The sequence below is a fragment of the Dermacentor variabilis genome, chromosome 2 (genome assembly GCF_050947875.1).
Source record: "Dermacentor variabilis isolate Ectoservices chromosome 2, ASM5094787v1, whole genome shotgun sequence".
Lineage (NCBI taxonomy): Eukaryota > Metazoa > Arthropoda > Arachnida > Ixodida > Ixodidae > Dermacentor > Dermacentor variabilis.
Genome location: NC_134569.1, coordinates 171,753,368 through 171,772,393, shown reverse-complemented (window position 1 = coordinate 171,772,393; position 19,026 = coordinate 171,753,368). Strand labels below are relative to the sequence as shown.

Sequence of the window (19,026 nt, the reverse complement as noted above, 5' to 3'; positions counted from 1 at the left end):
GAGCTCCGCCGCGGAGGTAATCTGGCTACCATGTCATCCAAAGGAGAGCCTTCAACCACGGCCCCATCGTCGCCACCGACGGTCATCCTGGCCCAGCCTCGCGACCCTCGCATGCTTTCCGGGATTGACAACGTTGACGTAGATGACTGGTTGCAGAATTACGAACGGGTCAGCACTGGTTTCAGACAACAGGTGGGATGACACGCTTATGCTGGCTAATTTAATATTCTACCTAAAGAAAACAGCACGACTGTGGTTCCAGACACACGAAGAAGAGACTACAAGTTGAGACCAGCGCAAACAGAAGCTTAGAGGTTTGTTCGGCAAGCTCGTCGGCCACCAACGTGCTGCGAAAATGGACCTTGGGACCCGTGCAGAGACGTCCACTGAATCTTACGTGGCGCGCATCTAGGACGTCCTCGCTCTTTGCTGCAATGTGGATAACAATATGGCAGAGGCAGAGAAGGTCAGCCACGTTTTAAAAGGCATCGCGGACGACGTGTTTAACCTGTTTGTTTACAAGAACATAACTCTCAATGAGATCATTAAAGAATGTCGCCGCTTTGAAGACGCGAAGAGCCGCAGCATAGTTCAACAGTTTACGCGCCTACACAATAACGCAGCTCTATCGACGTGCGAAGACATTTGTCCACCGCGTGAGCCCAGCTCCTCCGAGAACGTCGTACGTATCGTTCGGCGAGAAGTCGAAGCAGCGTCTCGTGCCACGCCAGAGACGCCGCGCTTTGAAGATTCGCGTTCGCTCGTCTCTCTCATTCGGTCGGTCATTCGCCAAGAACTTCCCATAGTGTTTCCATAGTCCCATAGTCCGTCCATCTGCTCCGCCAATAATCATGACTTCGCTTTGTCTGCTGCCTCTGCCCCTGTTCACCGGAGTCAATACGGTCCATATACGAGCTATCGCAACCAGGCCGAATGGCGCACACATGATGCTAGACCCATTTGCTTTTACTGTGGACGTGTAGGTCACATCTCTCGCCACTGTCGAAGTTCCTGGCGCGCCTACTCTCGACCAAGCTTTCCCGTCTACCGCCGCTCCCCAGTGAATCCTTGCCCGCCTGCACTCACCACGGAGGTTGAAGACGCACCTGACAAAGCTCGAGCCACCGCGACTAGCCGCTCGCCAACACCACATAGTCGCCGCTCTCCGACGGGAAACTAACTGGGGCAGCTCCTGGAGGTGACGCTGCTCTAGAACCCCGGCCTGAGATTCCTCTGCTGACCCTGCCTACTGATCGGAACCTTCTGGATGTGGACGTGGATGGTTTGCTCGTTACAGTAATCATCGACATTGGCGCCCAAATTTCCATCATGAGTGCGGAGTTTCGAACGCGCTCGAAGAAAGTACTTACTCCTGCTCCGACTCGACTGCTCGAGGTCGCCGACGGTGGAACTCCGGCTGTGCTTGGAATGCGTGCTGCTCGTGTCAGTGTCGCCGGTCGCCACACGTCCGTTTTGTTTAGTGTGCTCGAAGGTTGCCGTCATGATGTGATCCTCGGACTCGACTTTTTGGCCGCCCATTCTGCTCTGATTGACTGTTCAGCCGGTGCTGTAGAACCTGGCCTACCCCTACCTGTTCCCGTTGACCTTCCTGCTCAAGCTCCAACTCAACTTTGTTCTGCGGATTTTATTCTCCTCCTGTCTCTAGCAGAAACCTGCATCACTGCTTTAGCCTGCCCACCTGTACTTTACGGATACTGTGTCCTTACTCCCGCGACTTCAATCCTGCTTTCCCGCAATTTCTCCTTCCCACACACCATCTTTTCTGTAGCGGACAATCAGACATATCTTCCCATCCTAAATTTCGGACAGTACTTCCTCGAGGCGTATCTCTTCGACCAGGGCTCATTCTGCGCCTTCTGCATCTGCACCGACCGACGACTTTACAAAGGTGATTGCACCGGACCTCTCAACCCAACAAGCCGCAGAGCTCCGTGGCCTCCTTGTGTCGTACTCCGACATTTTCGACCAGAACGATCGCCATCTGGATCAAACTACGGTCGTGAAGCATCGTATAAATACCGGCGATTCAGCCCTTGTTCGCCGACGCCCATACCGGGTGTCTCCCTCTCAGCGACAAGTTATCCAGAGAGAGGTTGACAAAATGCTTGCCAAAGGGATTATTGAACACTCTTCCAGCCCATGGGCTTCCCCTGTTGCTCTCGTAAAAAAGAAGGATAACAGCTGGCGATTCTGCATTTACTATCGTAATCTAAACACGATCACCAAGAAAGATGTATATCCTCTTCCCCGCATTGACGATGCTCTGGATTGTCTCCACGGTGCTCCTTATTTTTCATCGATAGACCTTCGCTCTGGATATTGGCAAATTCTTGTGGATGAAATGGACTGTGGGAAGACCGCATTCGTTACATCAGATGGCCTACATCAGTTCAGGGTAATGCCGTTTTGCTTGTGTAATGCCCTGGCTACCTTTGAACGGATGATGGACATGCTCTTGCGTGGCTTGAAATGGTCCATCTGTTTGTGCTACTTGGATGACGTCGGCGTATTCTCTTCAACTTTTGCGACTCATCTTGAAAATCTTTCATCTGTTCTTTCGGTTTTTCGCACCGCTGGCTTGCAGCTCAAGTCATCCAAGCACCAATTCGGCCACCGCTGAATAACCATGCTCGGACATCTCGTCGATTCGTCAGGCCCCGACCCCGCTAGAGTTCATGCTGTGGAGAATTTCCCCGTACCAACCTGTGCCAAAGATGTTCGCAGCTTTATTGGCCTTTCATCTTACTTCCGCAGGTTTGCGGAAAATTTCGCCCATGTTGCCCGTCCCGTGACTGACCTCCTGAAGAAAGACGTTCCTTTCTGCTGGGGCTCTGAATAAGCGTCTGCTTTCTCGCAGCTCATCACCCTGCTTAACACACCTCCTGTTATCGCCCATTTTGACGCCTCCACTCCAGCAGAAATCCGAACTGACGCCTGTGGCTACGGCATCGGCGCAATCTTAGCTCAACGCCAATGAGGGCACAACCGCGTTATCGCCTACGTCAGCAGCCTCCTCTCTCCCGCCGAGCGCAATTACTCGATTACAGATGTGAGTGCCTCGTCCTCATTTGAGTGGTGGGCAAGTTCCAAACCTACATATATGGTCGACCATTTACCGTTACAACCGACCACCACGCCCTTTGTTGGCTTTCCTCCCTCAAGGATCACACCGGACGCCTCGGTCGCTGGGCCCTAAGGCTGCAGGATTACATATACACCGCGGTCTACAAGTCGGGTCTTCTACATCAGGAGGCCCACTGCCTGTTTTGTCGTCCCATCGATGCACCGGACGGTTTAGTGGATGTTGCACCGATCTGCGTTCTTCCGCTCTCCGCCTTGCAAGACATTGGCGCTAAACAACGACGTGATGAATCGTTAGAGTCCATTATCGAACCCCCGCTCTCTGATCCGTCTGACCCATCCCTTCACATGTTTGTGCTACAAAATGGCATCCTGTATCGCTGCAACATACACCCCGATGCGCCCGAGCTACTAACCGTCATTCCGTCATATCTTCGAAAGAATGTACTCCAGCAACTGCACGACATTCTCACCCCTGGACACCTTGGCGTCACTCGGACCTATCATCGAATTCGGTGAAGATTTTTCTGGCCCCGTATCAACCGCTCCGTTCGGCGCTATGTTGCCGCGTGTGAGTCGTGTCAACGCCGAAAAAGACCAGTTGTGCCTCCTGCCGGACTGCTGCAGCCTTTGGATATACAGGACGACCCTTTTTTTCGCGCTCGCGTTGATCTTGTCGGACCATTCCCTATATAGAAGGACGGAGATAGGTGGGTTGCCCTCGTTACGGACTATACAACTCGCTATGCCATTACTAGAGCCCTACCGACCAGCTCCGCTACAGACGTCGCTGACTTCTTGCTTCACGACGTTATCTTACACCACGGCGCACCTCGTCAACTTCTCACCGATCGCGGTAGGTACTTTCTTGCCAAAGTCATAGACGACTTACTTCGATATGTGCTACTAAACACAAACTTATACCGCTTACCATCTCAAGCTAAGTCTTACCGAACGCCTGAACCGCACATTAACTGACATGTTAGCAATGTATGTTTCCTGCGATCATCGCGACTGGGACACTGCTCTACCATTTGTCACGTTCGCTTACAATTCCTCGCGCCACGACACAGCTGGCTACTCACCCTTCTATCTCCTCTTCGGTCGTGAGCCGACTTGGCCTTTCGAGACTCTCCTTTCCACTACACTCGGCTCACCGACAGAATACACTCGCGATGTCATAGCCACAGTGACCCAAGCACGCCAGATCACCCGCATTCGTCGTTCTGCTTCACAGACACGCCAGACGTGCCGTTACGACCAGAGCCATCACGACGTGGAATACGAACCAGGTGCTCTTGTGCTAGTTCGGTATCCAGCTCGGCGAGTTAGTCTTTCGGAGAAATTTCTCTCGCGATACTATGGCCATTACCCCATCCTTCGCCAGGTGACCTCTGTCACATCTGAAGTGTTTCCACTGGATGCCAACATGCCTTCACCTCTCTCTGACATCATCCACGTCAGCCGTCTCAAACCTTACCTTTCTCAGACCGATGAGCCACACCAATAAGGTGCTTGTTCCGACCGGGGTGATGTCAGATTCGGTATTGTGGGAAGAGGACGCTGATGATGGCCTTGGTGATGACGAAGAGTGTAGTATTATCGCTGCTCTACGCTTGTTGGCTCCGCCATTAAAAGCTTTCTGTGAATAGATGCACGCTTCTTCCTTCGCGTATCAATATTTACGTAAACGTCCTGTACTCCTTGATTACGTAATGCACCTATGACTGCTGGTATCTCTACTAAATCAAACGCCTTTTCGTAATCTATGAAAGCCATATAGACAGGCAGATTGTACTCTGCGGATTTCTTGAATACGTGATTGATGACATGGAAGTGATCCATTGTGTAGTATCCCTTCCTGAAACCTCCTGTCCCCTTGGTTGACGAAAGTCCAGTGTTGCCCTTATTCTACTAGGAGATTATTTTGGTGAATTTTTCACATAATACTGGAAGTAAGCTAATGGGCCTATAATTTGTCATTTCTTTAAAGGCTCCCGTTTTGTGGATTTGTATAATGTTGGCATTCTTCTAGTTCTCTGGGACCCTTGAAGTGGACAGACAGTTCGTATAAAGGGCAGCTAGTTTTTCAAGCATTGAGTATCCTCCATTTGTTATTAAATCGACTGGTAGCCTATCTTCTACTGCCGCTTTTCCCCCGTTTGGTTTCTTGCAAGGCCATTCTAACTTCATCGCTACTTATAGAAGGAGCCTGTGTGACCTGTTCATTACTACCTCCAATGGGGGTATCCTGGCTGCTTTGGGTACTGTACAGGCCAGCATATAATTCTCCCGCGGCTTTTATTATATCTTCGAGATTGCTGATATTACCCTGTTTATCTTTCAGTGCATACGTCTTGGTTTGTCCGAAGCCAAGTTTCCTTCTCACTGATTTCAGGCTGCGTCCATTTTTAATGCTTCCTCAGTCTTTCACACATTATAATCTCGAATATCACTTATCTTCTTCTTGATCAGTTTGGACAGTTTCGTGAATTCTATGTGATCTCTTGAGTTGGACACGTTCATTCTTTGTTTGTTTCTTTATGAGGTCCTTTGTTACTTCGGAAAGCTTACGTACTGGTTGCCTTGATGCCTTACCTCCCACTTCAATTGCTGCTTCTGAAGCCAGCCTTGTTACGGTTTCATTGATTGCTTCTGTGCCTTCTTAATTTCTCTGTTCTAAGGCTGCATATTTGTTTGCAAGTGTCAACCTGGATTCGTCTGCTTTTACCCTTACGGCGTCTAGGTTTTCTTGTTTCTTCTTGACTAATTTCACTCCTCTCTTCAAATTGAGGCGAATCCTAGCCCTCACTCACCTATGATCACTGCACCTTTACCCTACCTAACACTTCTACATACTGTACTATATGGGACCGGCAGAAAGTATGAAATCAATTTCATTTCTTGTTTCACCAGTAGGGCTTTTCCACGTCCACTTTTTGTTCCAACGCTTCCCGAAGAAGGTGTTCCTTATTCTGAGCTTATTCCTTTCCGCGAATTCTACCAACATCTCTCCTCTAGTGTTCCTAAAATCCACGCCGTAGTTGCCAGTTGTTTGAAGAGCCTGCTTTTCCCCCATTTTTGCATTGAAGTCGCTCATGACTACAGTATACTCAGTTTTCACTTTTCGCATTGGTAATTCAATATCTTCATAAAACTGTTCTATTTCTTCATCATAGTGACTGGAGGTTGTAGCATAGGTTTGTACTACCTTTATTCTATACCTCCTATTCAACTTTATTACGACTATAGCTACCCTCTCATTAATGCTGTAGAATTCGTCAATGTCGCCCGCTACGTTCTTATGTATTAGGAATTCTACTCCGAACTGATTCTTATCTGGTAGTTTTCTATAGCTGAGGACGTAGCCATTTGTCATTACTGTATAAGCCTCACCAGTTCTTGTAACCTCACTAAGGCCAATGATATCGCAAAGAATGCCTGATAGTTCCTGAAAGATTCCTTCAAGGCTAGCCTCACTCCAGAGGGTTCGGGTGTTAAGTGCTGCAAGGGTCAGCTTCCATTGGCGGCCTATCTGGGTCCAGAGGTTCTTAGCACCCTCTGATGAGTTGCAGGCCAGACCATCGCTTTGGCCAGGTACTCCGCAGCTGCTGGGGACTGAGGGCCATTGGTTAATCGAATGAGTCATTTGGGAGGGAGTGGCTGAATACTGCACCAGGGAGGCCAATGCCTGTCCTGGTGAGGGAGTGTCGTCTTGTTGAAACTTGGTCTCGTTAGGAAAGACTTCTCCAATGCCTTAAGCAGGCAGACGCGACCATAACCTGTTTGGCGTACGTCCGTCCATAGGCGACTCGTGTATTCTCGGTAAGCGCTGAAAGTTTTTGTTTTTCTCATTTTCTTTCTTTTTTCACACTACCTTCAAGTGTGGTTCAATTTCGCCGAAAATACATCGGGTATCGAGCCGCGGGAGAACGGGAGATTCCGAAACCACGATGTATGTTAGAACCGTTGAGACATACTGTGTTCTGCCACCTGCATCGATGAGCAAAACCCGTATATCGCCGATAATTCAAGCATGTTTTCAGGCACGTTGGATACTCTTCGTCGGAATTATCCGACATAAGGTGGCCTGACAGCCCGCAAGGTTATCTGACTGAGCAAGTTTCAATGCTCGGTTACCACAGTCTGAAGTTCAAAACCTCTTTTTTTTCTGAAGGTGGGAAACTCGAATTCACCTCCACCAGTGCACTACATCTCCAGGCTTGGAGTGGCGCCTGACACCGGCAAAAACGGCGAGAGCAAGTAGGGCTATACTAATCCAGGTACAACCAAATTAGGAAAACACCAGTATATTCCCCTAGCTATTTGTAACCCCATTCAAGTGCTACACTGTAATCATAGCCACAAGCAGACGAATACGTGTAATTTGACTGCCACATGTCAGGAATACAGATGGTGTTCCACCGGTGATCCACAGTGCAGTGAACATATTAGGTGCTAATTTATGTCATCGGCTGCTCAGAGGCATATTGCGTTTGACACTATTGATCGCATATAATCGCGACTAGTTCTAGCAAATTCATGATGTGTTGCTCGCTGACTTCAGAACAACGTCGCTTAGAATCAAGACGCGTTACAACGTACGCAATAAGCGTTGACGCACATGTGTGATCCGCTGCTTTACATCTTTCGTTTAGGCAGTACCATACATGCTTGACGCCACTGAGAAGAAACTGTTCTTGTGTCTCATACGCAGGCTCGATTCGGACATCCTGGACACCTACGGCACGATCACAGACCAAAAGCCAGCTCTAAACCTGTACTCCAAGAAGCCCCTCAAGCGCATCTGGAGGCAAAAGACCCAGATGGCTGCCTGGGCCGTCAGCAGCTGTAACACGTCCGGAAAGCGCGAGGACTACGTGCGAGAGCTACGGAAATACGTCCACGTAGACGTGTACGGACGCTGCGGAGAAAAGAAATGTCCTCGGCAAAACGAGACCGCTTGCTACAAGATGTTCGCCAAAAACTACTTCTTCTACCTGTCCTTCGAGAATTGCATCTGCAAGGACTACGTCACCGAGAAGCTGTTCAAGCTGCTAAGGCACAACATCGTCCCTGTCGTGTATGGCGGAGCAAACTACACTCACGCTGCGCCTCCGGGATCGTTCATCGACGCCCTTAGCTTCGATTCACCGAAGCACTTGGCTCGCCACCTTAAGAAAGCGGCCAAGGACTACAATCTGTACAAGAGTTACTTCCAGTGGAAGGGCAAGTACAACGTGAAACCGTTCAGTTACTACAACTTCTGCGCACTCTGCCGAAAGCTGCACAGTGAAGACTTCAAGAAGACTTCGGTGGTGCCGGACATCTACCACTGGTGGAACACAACTTCGTACTGTCGTGCTTGGAACCGCCGCACTCAGAAGTTCGAGTACTAATCGGCGATTTGACGTGGTACCGTGGACGTTACTAGACAGTTTCGGTTTAGCGTTTGCGACCGAACATAAAAGCAGTACGTACGTAAAGAAGTAGCGTCGTCCCCACTGCGCATGCTCGGACCGTTATTGAGTTTCTGCGGTTTACGCGCGCTATGATAACGTACGCTATTTGGCGAGTTTAACGTCCCTAATGCTTACAGACAATAAGAAATAGTGTTGTCGAACTTGGCGGCTCCCATGGCTCCCGCTTCAGCATGAATTTTCGTGATGGCTACGCTCTCACTCGCGCTGATCGCCGGAAACTATCGGAATGAGCTTTCGCTTTCTCTAAACTCACCTGAAAGGTTAGTTAGGCGCGCATAGCACGTTCATTTTCTGAGATCGTTCGGCGATTTTGGCGCCCATACGCCTAATGAGACGCGTCCACATAGAAACAGCAGGAGGGTGGCTAATGAACTGTCTTGGCTTGGATACGTTCGGCACGAGGCAACAGACGGCGCCCTGTTTTATAACGTTTTCTTTACGTTTGTGTTTCTGTAAGGTAAACTAAAAGACTCTAAAGGACATGCACCGTAACCTTCCGCAAATGGTGCTTACGTTTAACGTACGTAAGGTGACAAACTCTATTCTAAAACAGCCCACTGTCGCAATCCTTGCTTATTGAATTAGTGCGCCAGGTCAGAGCAGTGTTTTGTGTCGGAGGATTGCATACAAGGTTCTTCCAAAGCAGTGGTTGTTTAGTTAGGGATCCTATGACGCTCATCTTCACGCCACCGCCGTTGAACGTAACCAAGGTCTCCCTACGTGTGGTGGTGTTAGAAGTATATAGTTTGTCTGCAATAAGACGCGAAGTCGCATCGTTAGATCCGGAAGAAAGTACATTGCAGCAGTATTTGCGACGGTAAGAAATAGACACCCAGTGGTGATCAAATGTTCAGGCGCTGAAATTCGCCAGGTAAGTTGCTGCACCAGTCGTTGAAATTATCGAGATTTGTGTTGGCCAGTATTGCTGAAAGCGCCGGCTCTTTTCAGATCTTGGAAGCTAAGTAGCATTCTACTTCGCCACTACGTTGGAGGGAGACCAACTGAGCACTCTCGACCACTGATGGCTTCACTGTCGCTGAATAGTTGAGATGCCCGCGTTGAGCAACACATTTGCAGTGTCTGCGACAGAAAATCTTCCCCTCCCCGATCGAAAGCGCCCATAGAGTCGGACCGTTAGCCACAAAGAACACCACATGAACGCCAATGAGTCATGTTGGGGTGAAGCTGCAAGTCTCGGTCAGTAGGGAAAGTTTCTTGAACGTTAAATAACTGACTACACTGTCTCTGGTACTCTGGCTTTAGAGTGTGCCTGGTCACTCTTGGCAGCTCCAGGCTGACCCGCATTCGCACATACTGTAGGACGATTTGTTGGGGTTAATTTTTTAAGCCTACTCCTTACTCATGCCTACAGTCGTCAGCACCAAGCGGCAGACAATATTTTAACTCGCGGAAGCACTCCACTAAAGCCTCTATTCACAAGAAATCACAGTACAGGACCCGTAGCGGAATTCAATATGTCTGAGGGAGTCGCTATGCCAAAAAAGAAAGAAAAGCATTGTTGCATTGACAAAAGCAAGTAATCCTCATAACACATTCCTAAAAAAGAGTCTCAACCGACTCATGTTGCGGTGTATCTGCTCGTCACACTGATAACATTTAGGATGGCTACACAGACTCTCTTGGATCGATAGTCGTGGTGACTTCCTCGCAGTACTAGTGACGGCTTCCCGCAACAAGCATTGAAAAGTATGTGTTACTCTTAAAGAAGGAGTCGACGGGACTACATCAGCGATCCACGCAAGCACCTCTTGGTAGTCAAGGGAACCTCTTTGCGATGACAAAAATGACCCTTGCTGAGGTCGTAATTTATCGACCGACAAACATTGGTGGCCTACATGACCACCAGGGCAATAGTTGGTGAAACTACCCATTGGTACAGAAAATATGACTTTCGTCAAATGACATCGTATGCACTAAAATCGGAGCTCACAACCTATGGTAATCTGCTTGCAAGAAATACATAGTTCGTCAGCGGTTCTCTGCCACCTTTCAATGTTATAATAAATTGTAATACTACAAGGAATTCAAAAAATACTGCTGCACACATTATTGAGTAAAATACCAAAAGCAAGAGTTTCGCCACCATTATGTATTAACCTCTAAAGCGTCATGAACAGACTTGACATAACGAGAAAACAACACTTATTTGTTAAATTGGAATCAAGGGCCGAGCTTAAAAAAACACTACTATGCTTCTGCTGCAACATCCGGTATGCATTTTGTTATGTGTGGAAATCGTCATGAACAGCTGCAAAATGTCCAAACTTATCATGTAATCTAGAATTTCAGGCATTTTAATCAGATTTCGATTGCTTTGTCATTAAAAAAGACTGACTTACTTCAGTATGTCAAGAAGGCCAACTTGGGCAAACACAGTAATGGACTATTATTTCCCTGCCCATATTAAACGACGATTTTAAAACTTAGAAAAAGGGAATCGTACAGTATAAATGCCAGTGAAAAAGTACAGTATACCCAAACAATACATAAATAGAATATACTGCATGATGAATAGCGCCAATTTAAAATGAATAGTGCCAATTGAAAATGAATAGTGCCAGTTTGCATAATGAGTACGTAATGGAATGCTCCAAATGTACAACTTTACCATCCTTTCATCCAATTTGTCAAAAAGGACTGTTGTCTTACCTCTCAATACTTTCGTCAACACTGCCCCCACGTTTGCCCTCAACTCAAAGCACAGCACAACAGTTAAAAACATCTACAAATTTTATTCAGTAAAACTATACGCACGTAATTCAGAACACAGTGGGAGTACATATGTGGTTCCAGGGAATGAATGCCTAGGTATAACCAGAGGATTGTCGAAGTTGAGTCTGTCGGATACAGTGAATACAGTGAATACAGTGAGAACAGAATGCAAGACACCAGTTTTTTTTTTAATCTCCAAAAACAATTGAATATATGACCTGTATGTGACTAGCCATCTACAGCGTCATACTGTACGGCTACATTAAGACGTTCTTTAATATGAGAATTGTTACAACAAAGAGCATTAACACAGTAAAATTTTTGGCTAGTCTAGGTTTGACTAGATATCGGCACTATTCCAAGCTTCATAATGCAAGACTCAGCTTTTTTCCAAAATGACCTTCATTTTATGAAAACAAAAGCCTTCATGATCACAGTAAGGTGCACTCCAAGAGTGGTCAGGCATTCATCTCTGCCTGCTACAAAAGATATGGATTTGTAATGAAGAAAAAGGGCACAAGGACAAGGCCAGCCAGATCATCTGTTTCATGCCTGCAGTGCAACCAGTGGGCCAGCCGGATCACCAGTGCTTAGCACGAGCGTGAGCCGTTCGGGCAACCAGCTGTTCCTGCTGTGCGTGACTTGCCTTCTCGATTGCGAACAGACGCTGCCAACTGAACTGTTCAACAAACCCCATTACAATTGGTGGAGGCGCTGGGTATTCAAGAACATCTACACCCTGGAACTCCGGTCTCGGACTCTGCCTCCCGTCATGCCTGACTCTCCCCAGCCGACGTCGTCGCCACCCTCCGTTGCCTGCTCTGGCGCTGTCCCGGAACGCCATCCAGCGGTTTTCAGCGGTACGGATGAGCAGGACGCCAATGACTGGTTGTCCACCTACGGACGGGTGAGCTTGCACAATCGATGGGACGGTACCGCCAAGTTAAATGCCGTCATCTTCTACCTTGCGCGAGTGGCTCAACTGTGGCTTAAAAATCACGAAGCCGACTTTCAGTCCTGGTCCGCGTTCAAGGCCAGTTTCGCTGAAGTTTTCGGTCGCCCCGCCGTCCACACGTTGCGCGCCGAGCAGTGATTACGAGAGCGAGCGCAACAGCCTGGTGAAACATTCACCTGTTATATCGAAGAAGTTCTCGACCTATGCAAACGTGTATTTGCTTCTATGCCCGAAAATGACGAATTGAAGCACATTTTGAAGGGCATTGCCGATGACATTTGCCAAATGTTGATCGTCAAGAGTCCGCGCACCGTAGGGGAGCTCATAAACTTGTGCCAAAGCCACGACGAGTTGAGGAGGCAGCGCGATTTGACCATGCGCCCCTCAGTGGCTGACGAGGCCCTCTCTGCTCCCAGTTTCTTCACCTGCTCGCCCAGTTCCGTTCTTCTCTTGATGTCGTTCAGCCTACTCTGGGTCGCACGTCAAACGTCAGCCACCACATCGACACTGGCTCCAACGCGCCATTGCGGCATTGCCCGTACCGCGCATCCGCCAAGGAGCATCAGGTGATCAGTGAGCACGTGGACTACATGCTTCAGCGCGGCGTCATATAGTATCAACACCATTCCACTGCCTAAACCAACAATAAACTGTATTTTGTCACACTATTATTGGCAAGCGATTGACAGCTTCCCTGTGCAATGGAATATCAACACTTGAACATCACACAGGAATTCTCACAGAAATTATCAGGCCCAATAGAAATCCTCACGTTGCTGCTTAGTTCCTGCCTTTTTTAAGAACACCTTATTGGATAGAGGCGTACATGCGCACTCTTTGCAATGAACTGTTAAATGGCTGGCTTTGGTGTTGCCTGAATCTGTGAGTGAAATATTCTCATGTGTGTCCAAAATAGACTTTACTACAGTTCAGCGTATAAACCACATGTAACATGCACTTAGTTTATATTCTTGTTTTATTAGTGGATCATAGTGGCTTTTTCTTTATATATCAGATTGCACACATTGCCGAGCTAGCACGGAACAGAAAAAAATAAATATAGTTCATGTGTGATAACTAAGTTCTTTTTCCAAATTACGAACTTGTGTGCATACGGAACTAGATGCAGTGGAAATCTTTTAAAATTTTTTTTTTACCTGTTTGACCGTCTCACCGACGACCTAGATTGTAGCTTCAAAGCCCGTACATAGAGAATATTAGAAGCTGCGTATCATCAAACAAGTAATAAAAAAATGAAATGCCAGGGCATATAGTTCCATATGCGCAGAAGCTGTCTATAATTTGAAGAAAGGTAGCCAGCAGACATAGAGTAAGCGTACATTTTTTCAGCTGCCCGGCAATCTCTCGAGTGTGTGCAGTCCGAAGCATAAAGAAAAACAGCGTCATGCTCCGTCAGTCACGCAACAAGGTACACTAACTTGATCAGATGTTGTACTAAGGTGGAACTAATGGTACTAATGTGGAATTATTCAGCTGTATATGCACTATGCTCTAGGAAAGTCTACATAAAATAGACATGACACTGTGTTAATCATCCAGGCAATGCCAAAACAATATAGAGAACAGATGTGTCACCCGTTCATTGCACGCTTTTGTTTGATAAGACAAACTTCTTTAAAAATGGCAGAAACAAAGCGGGAACGTGATATTTCAGAGCCATTTTAGATCAAAAAGGTTGGTGATAAGTGATCAGTCCGTCATCGCTAACCCTTCTGGAAGAATAAATATTAATCTAGAGAATCACAAATGATGTGTAGTATCCAATGCATGCTTGTTTTTTTGTCTTGTGACTTCATATATAAAATGATCAATATGTGTCTGTTGTGTCCTTCTTTCCACGTCTGTTTTCCTCGTTTCATCTTTATAGCGAAGCTGCATAGGGCTAGCCGATTCGTCCGTCCATCGCCTCTACGCCGAAAACTCCGGCGCAACCCCATGCCTATGCGCAAAATATAAAAAAAAGAAAGAGAGGCGCGCGAATGGCTGCGCTAGTAATGACGTGGTTGCTCCCCGTCGCAACCGAGCGCGCGCGCAGCAGTTTCTGTCCGGCTCCGAAATGGGCAGACCACGCGTCATACGTACTCCTGAGGAGCAGGCAGCTTTCGGTCAGCACCGCCGCGAGCAGAACCGGGAACGAGCTCGTCTACGCTGTGCTGATGCTACTGCCCAGGCGCAAGAACAGGCTCGTGCAGCCGAGCGCATGCAGCAACTGCGTACCGAGGATACCGCAGCCTGCCAAGCTGTCGTTTTTAGCGAATGCTATAACTTTGGGCTTAACCTAGTGATAAAGCAGTCAGGATTAATCTAGCGATAAACACCAGGGCCAGACATTTAAGCTTCGCTGGTTAATCATTTGTACGGAGTGCATAGGTGGTGATTTTCTTTCTTGAAGTATCTCCAATGCTTCACTTTCAGTGATCAATCAGTTAGCATTAAAACAATAGGACAGACAAGAAAATTAGGAGACAAAATATCATATTTCAAGAATTATAGTTCACATTCTGAAAATGCAGATATGTGACCTTATTATGGTCGACAAGTCAGCAAATGTATTGGAGGAATGACTGGAAAGAAAAGAGCGTCATTCGTGACCGAGTATATTAAAAGAAAACGTGTACTTTTTAAGGAAAGTGCCAGCAGGCGCTAATACACACTTGAGAACCAAAGTCTGACCCAACAGCAACTGAAATGAAATTGCCGAAATACATGCGTGTAAACACACAAGGTGTTTCTTGACTGCGCAGAATTTTGAAAGGCGCCTGCAGCAGATGGCCTTTTTCAGATAGCCTATCCTTGAGCTAGATTATTCGAAGTGGCGGACATCACACGCAGGAGAAATCAAAATGCATAATGTACTAATCAACAAAAAACATTTACGCATCCAGCCGTGCGAAAGTGGACGTCGAGCGAAGTTGTTGAAAACCACAACTGCACCTGCTGAAGGGGTATGCGATGCTTAGTTGCTTTAGGGCAATGGTAGTAATAACACCCCGGAGTAATGGGAGTAACGGTAATTTTGACAGCACGCCGCAGTCCGTAGCGGTGCCCCAAGAACATTGAATTCAGTTGCCAGGCTGGTTCGTCCATTACTAAATGCTAGGGACGTCACTTACCACATCGCAACCTGCCATCGCCGTGGCAGCTTGCGCATCAGTAACGTATGCCGGAGAACGTATGCAGGGAACGCTACGTGCTTTGCATTGTTATTCGCAGCGCCTTATCCTCACTTATGTGGTTGGGATGATTGTTTTGTTCTTGTTCTTTATTTAAAAGTCTGCTGTTTTTTATGTTGTATCCGTGATTACAAAAAATTTATTCGCTATTCGCTTCACTTTGCTGCCTCTTGGAAGGCTCTCTGCTTTGCGGATGTACGAGCCACTGCTTCTGGCCATGCGCGGACGCCGGGATCGACGCACATTTGTCCTGAGGGACACGAATAATGTCGACCGACTAGAGGCCAACAGTTTCCCTGTGAAATTCCCTCCCTAACTTTTTAATTAATCATGTTATACATAGTACAGTACATAGTGCAGTTTAAGAATTGTGACCGGTGGGTTTGGAAGAGTTAGCCACTTGGGACGAATTATAGGGATCGCACGGGCTTGGAAATATGCACCGTGAGACTTGCAATAAAATTGCACGATTTTTCCACTTAACTTTTTTTCAGCAACCGTCGTTTTATGTATTGCATTATAATTTTACTATCTGCCGGAGGCGATACTGAACGTTTCTGTATAGTCTAAAAAACACTCGATATACTCTAATTGATGTTTATTGATGCCAGGGCTGGGCAGAGATGCTCAGAAAAGTGTTCCGGAATACACATATCGAAAAATATGTGCTGGAAGCCTAAAATACCGAAACTGAGATACATTAGTCTTTGACGTAACGGGATATTTCGGAGGTAATTTCGCAAGAAGGAGAAAAAAAAAAGAATCCCGGAATTCAGACACAACAATACAGATGCGAGAATAAAGATACCGAAACATTTCTTTTTTTTTTATTTTGGGGATGTTGATGCTCCGCGAAGACATGATGCATTGCGAAGGCTATCTCTCGAACAAAGCCGTTTCCTTCTCTCCAGCACCTCCAATTGGCCGATTTCTGTCTGGTGATAGCGCGCCGCTTTCTTTTTCTTTATATTTCGGTTTCTCGCCTCTCGACGGCATGTTGAAAGTTGCTCTTCGCTCGCCACGTGCAAGCGAAGCGCCGATCTGCGTCTCGCTCGTGGTCTCTCCATGCCGTATTGCTGTGCGTTTAGCTGTTTTAACCGAGGTTGTGAACGTGACAGGCAAGTGGAAAAGCGATCACACGTGCTGCGAACACGCAAGCTCATTTCCGGCATAAAAAAAAAGCAACGAGATATCCGTATCCTGCACAGTATCGCGATATAATCCATACATCGTAAACGTATTTCACTACTGAGGTACAAATACATTGTTCAAATGTATGTCGATACTGAAATACGCATACTCAAATGTATCTCTACGATATACTATCGCGACACCTTGTATCGCGATACTGCTTAGCCCTACCAGCTACAGGCGACCTTAAAATTCCGTATGGTCTAAGAAACGCCTTGTGTGTTTATACACATGTATTTCAGCAATTTCATTTCAGTTGCTATCGGGTCAGACTGGGTCCCACATTTGTGATAGCACATGCTGGCGCTTTCCTTAAAAAGCACATGTTTTCTTTTAATATACTCGGTCACAAATTACGCTCTTTCCAGTCATTCCTTCAATATATTAGCTGACTTGTCTACCATAATAAGGTCACATATCAGCATTTTGAGAATGTGAACTCCTGTAATTCTTGAAGTATGATATTTTGTCTTCCTCATTTTCTTGTCTCTGGTAGTACCTTAGTGATAAGTGACTGAGCACTCAAAATGAAGCGTTGAAGATACTTAAAGAAAATAAAAATAAATTCTGGCGTTTCACGTGCATTTTGCGATGATTGTGAGGCACGCCGTAGTGGAGCGCTCCAGATCAATTTTGGCCACCTATGGTTCTTTAATGTGTGCTTAAATTTAACAATACGCGAGCGTTCTCGCACTTCGCCCCTATCTAAATGCGGCTGCTGCTGTCGGCTTCGAATCAGCGACATCGAGCTTAGCGCAATGTCGTAGCCACTGGGCTACCACGTCGCGTGGCGATATGGAAGAAATCGCCGCCCAAGTACTCCGTGCATGTGGTTAACCAGCGAAGCTTAAACGTGTGGTGCCGATGTTTATTACTGGGTTAAAGGCCATATGCAACGAGATTACACTTTGGCTAAAATGACTACAAATGCCCAGCGTATGTTCTCAAAGTAATCTTGGCGAAGCCTTAGGGCTAGTAATCGTCCAATTTTGTTATTAGCAGTTATTAAATAGCACTTACGCAGACGACGCGTGCACCTGGCGGGTAATCGGTAGCGATGCGGATGTGGCGAATGCTGAAGAACCGTACGCAACTGCGGCTAGGCCACCAAGCGCATTGCTCGCTCATCGTTTGCGAGTGGGCGGGTGTCTCTCTGGACGCGCGTTCTCCCTGTTGAGCTCGTGATTTGCGCTGCTCCAAAAATGCCGACGCATTGCATGGCCGTCGGGTGCTCGAACACGTACGCGACGCCTGGAACTAGCTTGCCCCCATTTCCGAGTAACCAAGAAGTGCAATACCTGTGGATCCTTGCAACGCGGCGCGAGAACTTGCAGCCGACGAGAACCAGCAGGCTGTGTTCGGCACACTTCAAGAACGACGATTTCGTGTACGACGTAAGTTTGGGTTCGGGAGTGCTGTGCAAATGGAAGTGGGGTGCTCAAGCCTAACTCGGTGCCTTCTGCCTTCAGCTACAATGGCTACAATCGCAGCAGCGAGCAGTCTTCGTGAGAGGAAGCGAAGCGCCGATGAGATCCCTTTTCTCCTATGTAAACTGGAGCTTCAAGAAAAACTATATAATTGATTTGTTGCGCTCATTTTGTTCTTTGTAATTTCTAGATTGGGAACAGCGCTCTGGCAGACGCGCCTTCGACCACGCTTAGTGGAACTGCAGTTGAGTGTGAGCAAGAAAAAGACTTTTGAGAAGAGGCCAGCTTTCGCGATGTCGAAACAGACATCGCAGTCTCGGTAGATGACGGTAAGCAAACATGGCTATGCGGACGTGCCGCAGTGTTTCTATGCGCGAAGTGAGATTCGCGAGTTCATGGGAAGCTAGTTGTTCACTATTCTTTTAATTTTAACAAAGACGGAGTTGCAGACGTTCTTTATAACATTGAAGATGCATTTTTGCTGGAGTTCATTTTCCGTGTATTTTTGTTTGTAACCGTTCTTCCAGACGACACTGGTGACTCTGCTTGCTGCCCGACGTGTGGTCACACAAAGAAAGCCTAAGGCGTCGTCAAAATACGTGCAAGCGGTGTTAGCGAAGGCCTGTGCACAAAAGGCTACAATGACAACAGTTCTACGCAGAACCAGTGGTAAGATTCAAAAATCAGACTTTTTTAACTGTGTAGTAGTGCATACTAATTCATTACTTTTTTTTCTCAGGTATACAGACAAATGAGTGCAGCTTTCAACCAGGGCTTGTCCGCAGTTCCACAACTACCATGAACTGAGCATCACGCTATGACCTGGCCTCAACATGCTCAGAGCGCGAAAACAGAATTCATAGCCATGATTAAAATTTCAATGTGAGCATAATTGACATGCAAGATGAAAGTTTTGCACTGTGACAGGCAAGCATGGACGT

The 19,026-nt window shown here is 47.1% G+C and overlaps 1 protein-coding gene across 1 annotated transcript in view; it reads left to right on the top strand.

Annotated features, from left to right (window-relative positions):
- LOC142572946 (alpha-(1,3)-fucosyltransferase C-like) overlaps positions 1-10,497 on the top strand; it is a 55,131-nt gene extending 44,634 nt beyond the window's left edge. Inside the window, exon 5 of the mRNA XM_075682414.1 lies at positions 7,820-10,497. Within this exon, the coding sequence (XP_075538529.1) occupies positions 7,820-8,501 (682 nt within the window). The 3' untranslated portion in view covers positions 8,502-10,497. The remainder of the gene's footprint in view (positions 1-7,819) is intronic.
- Positions 10,498-19,026: the final 8,529 nt, after the last annotated feature.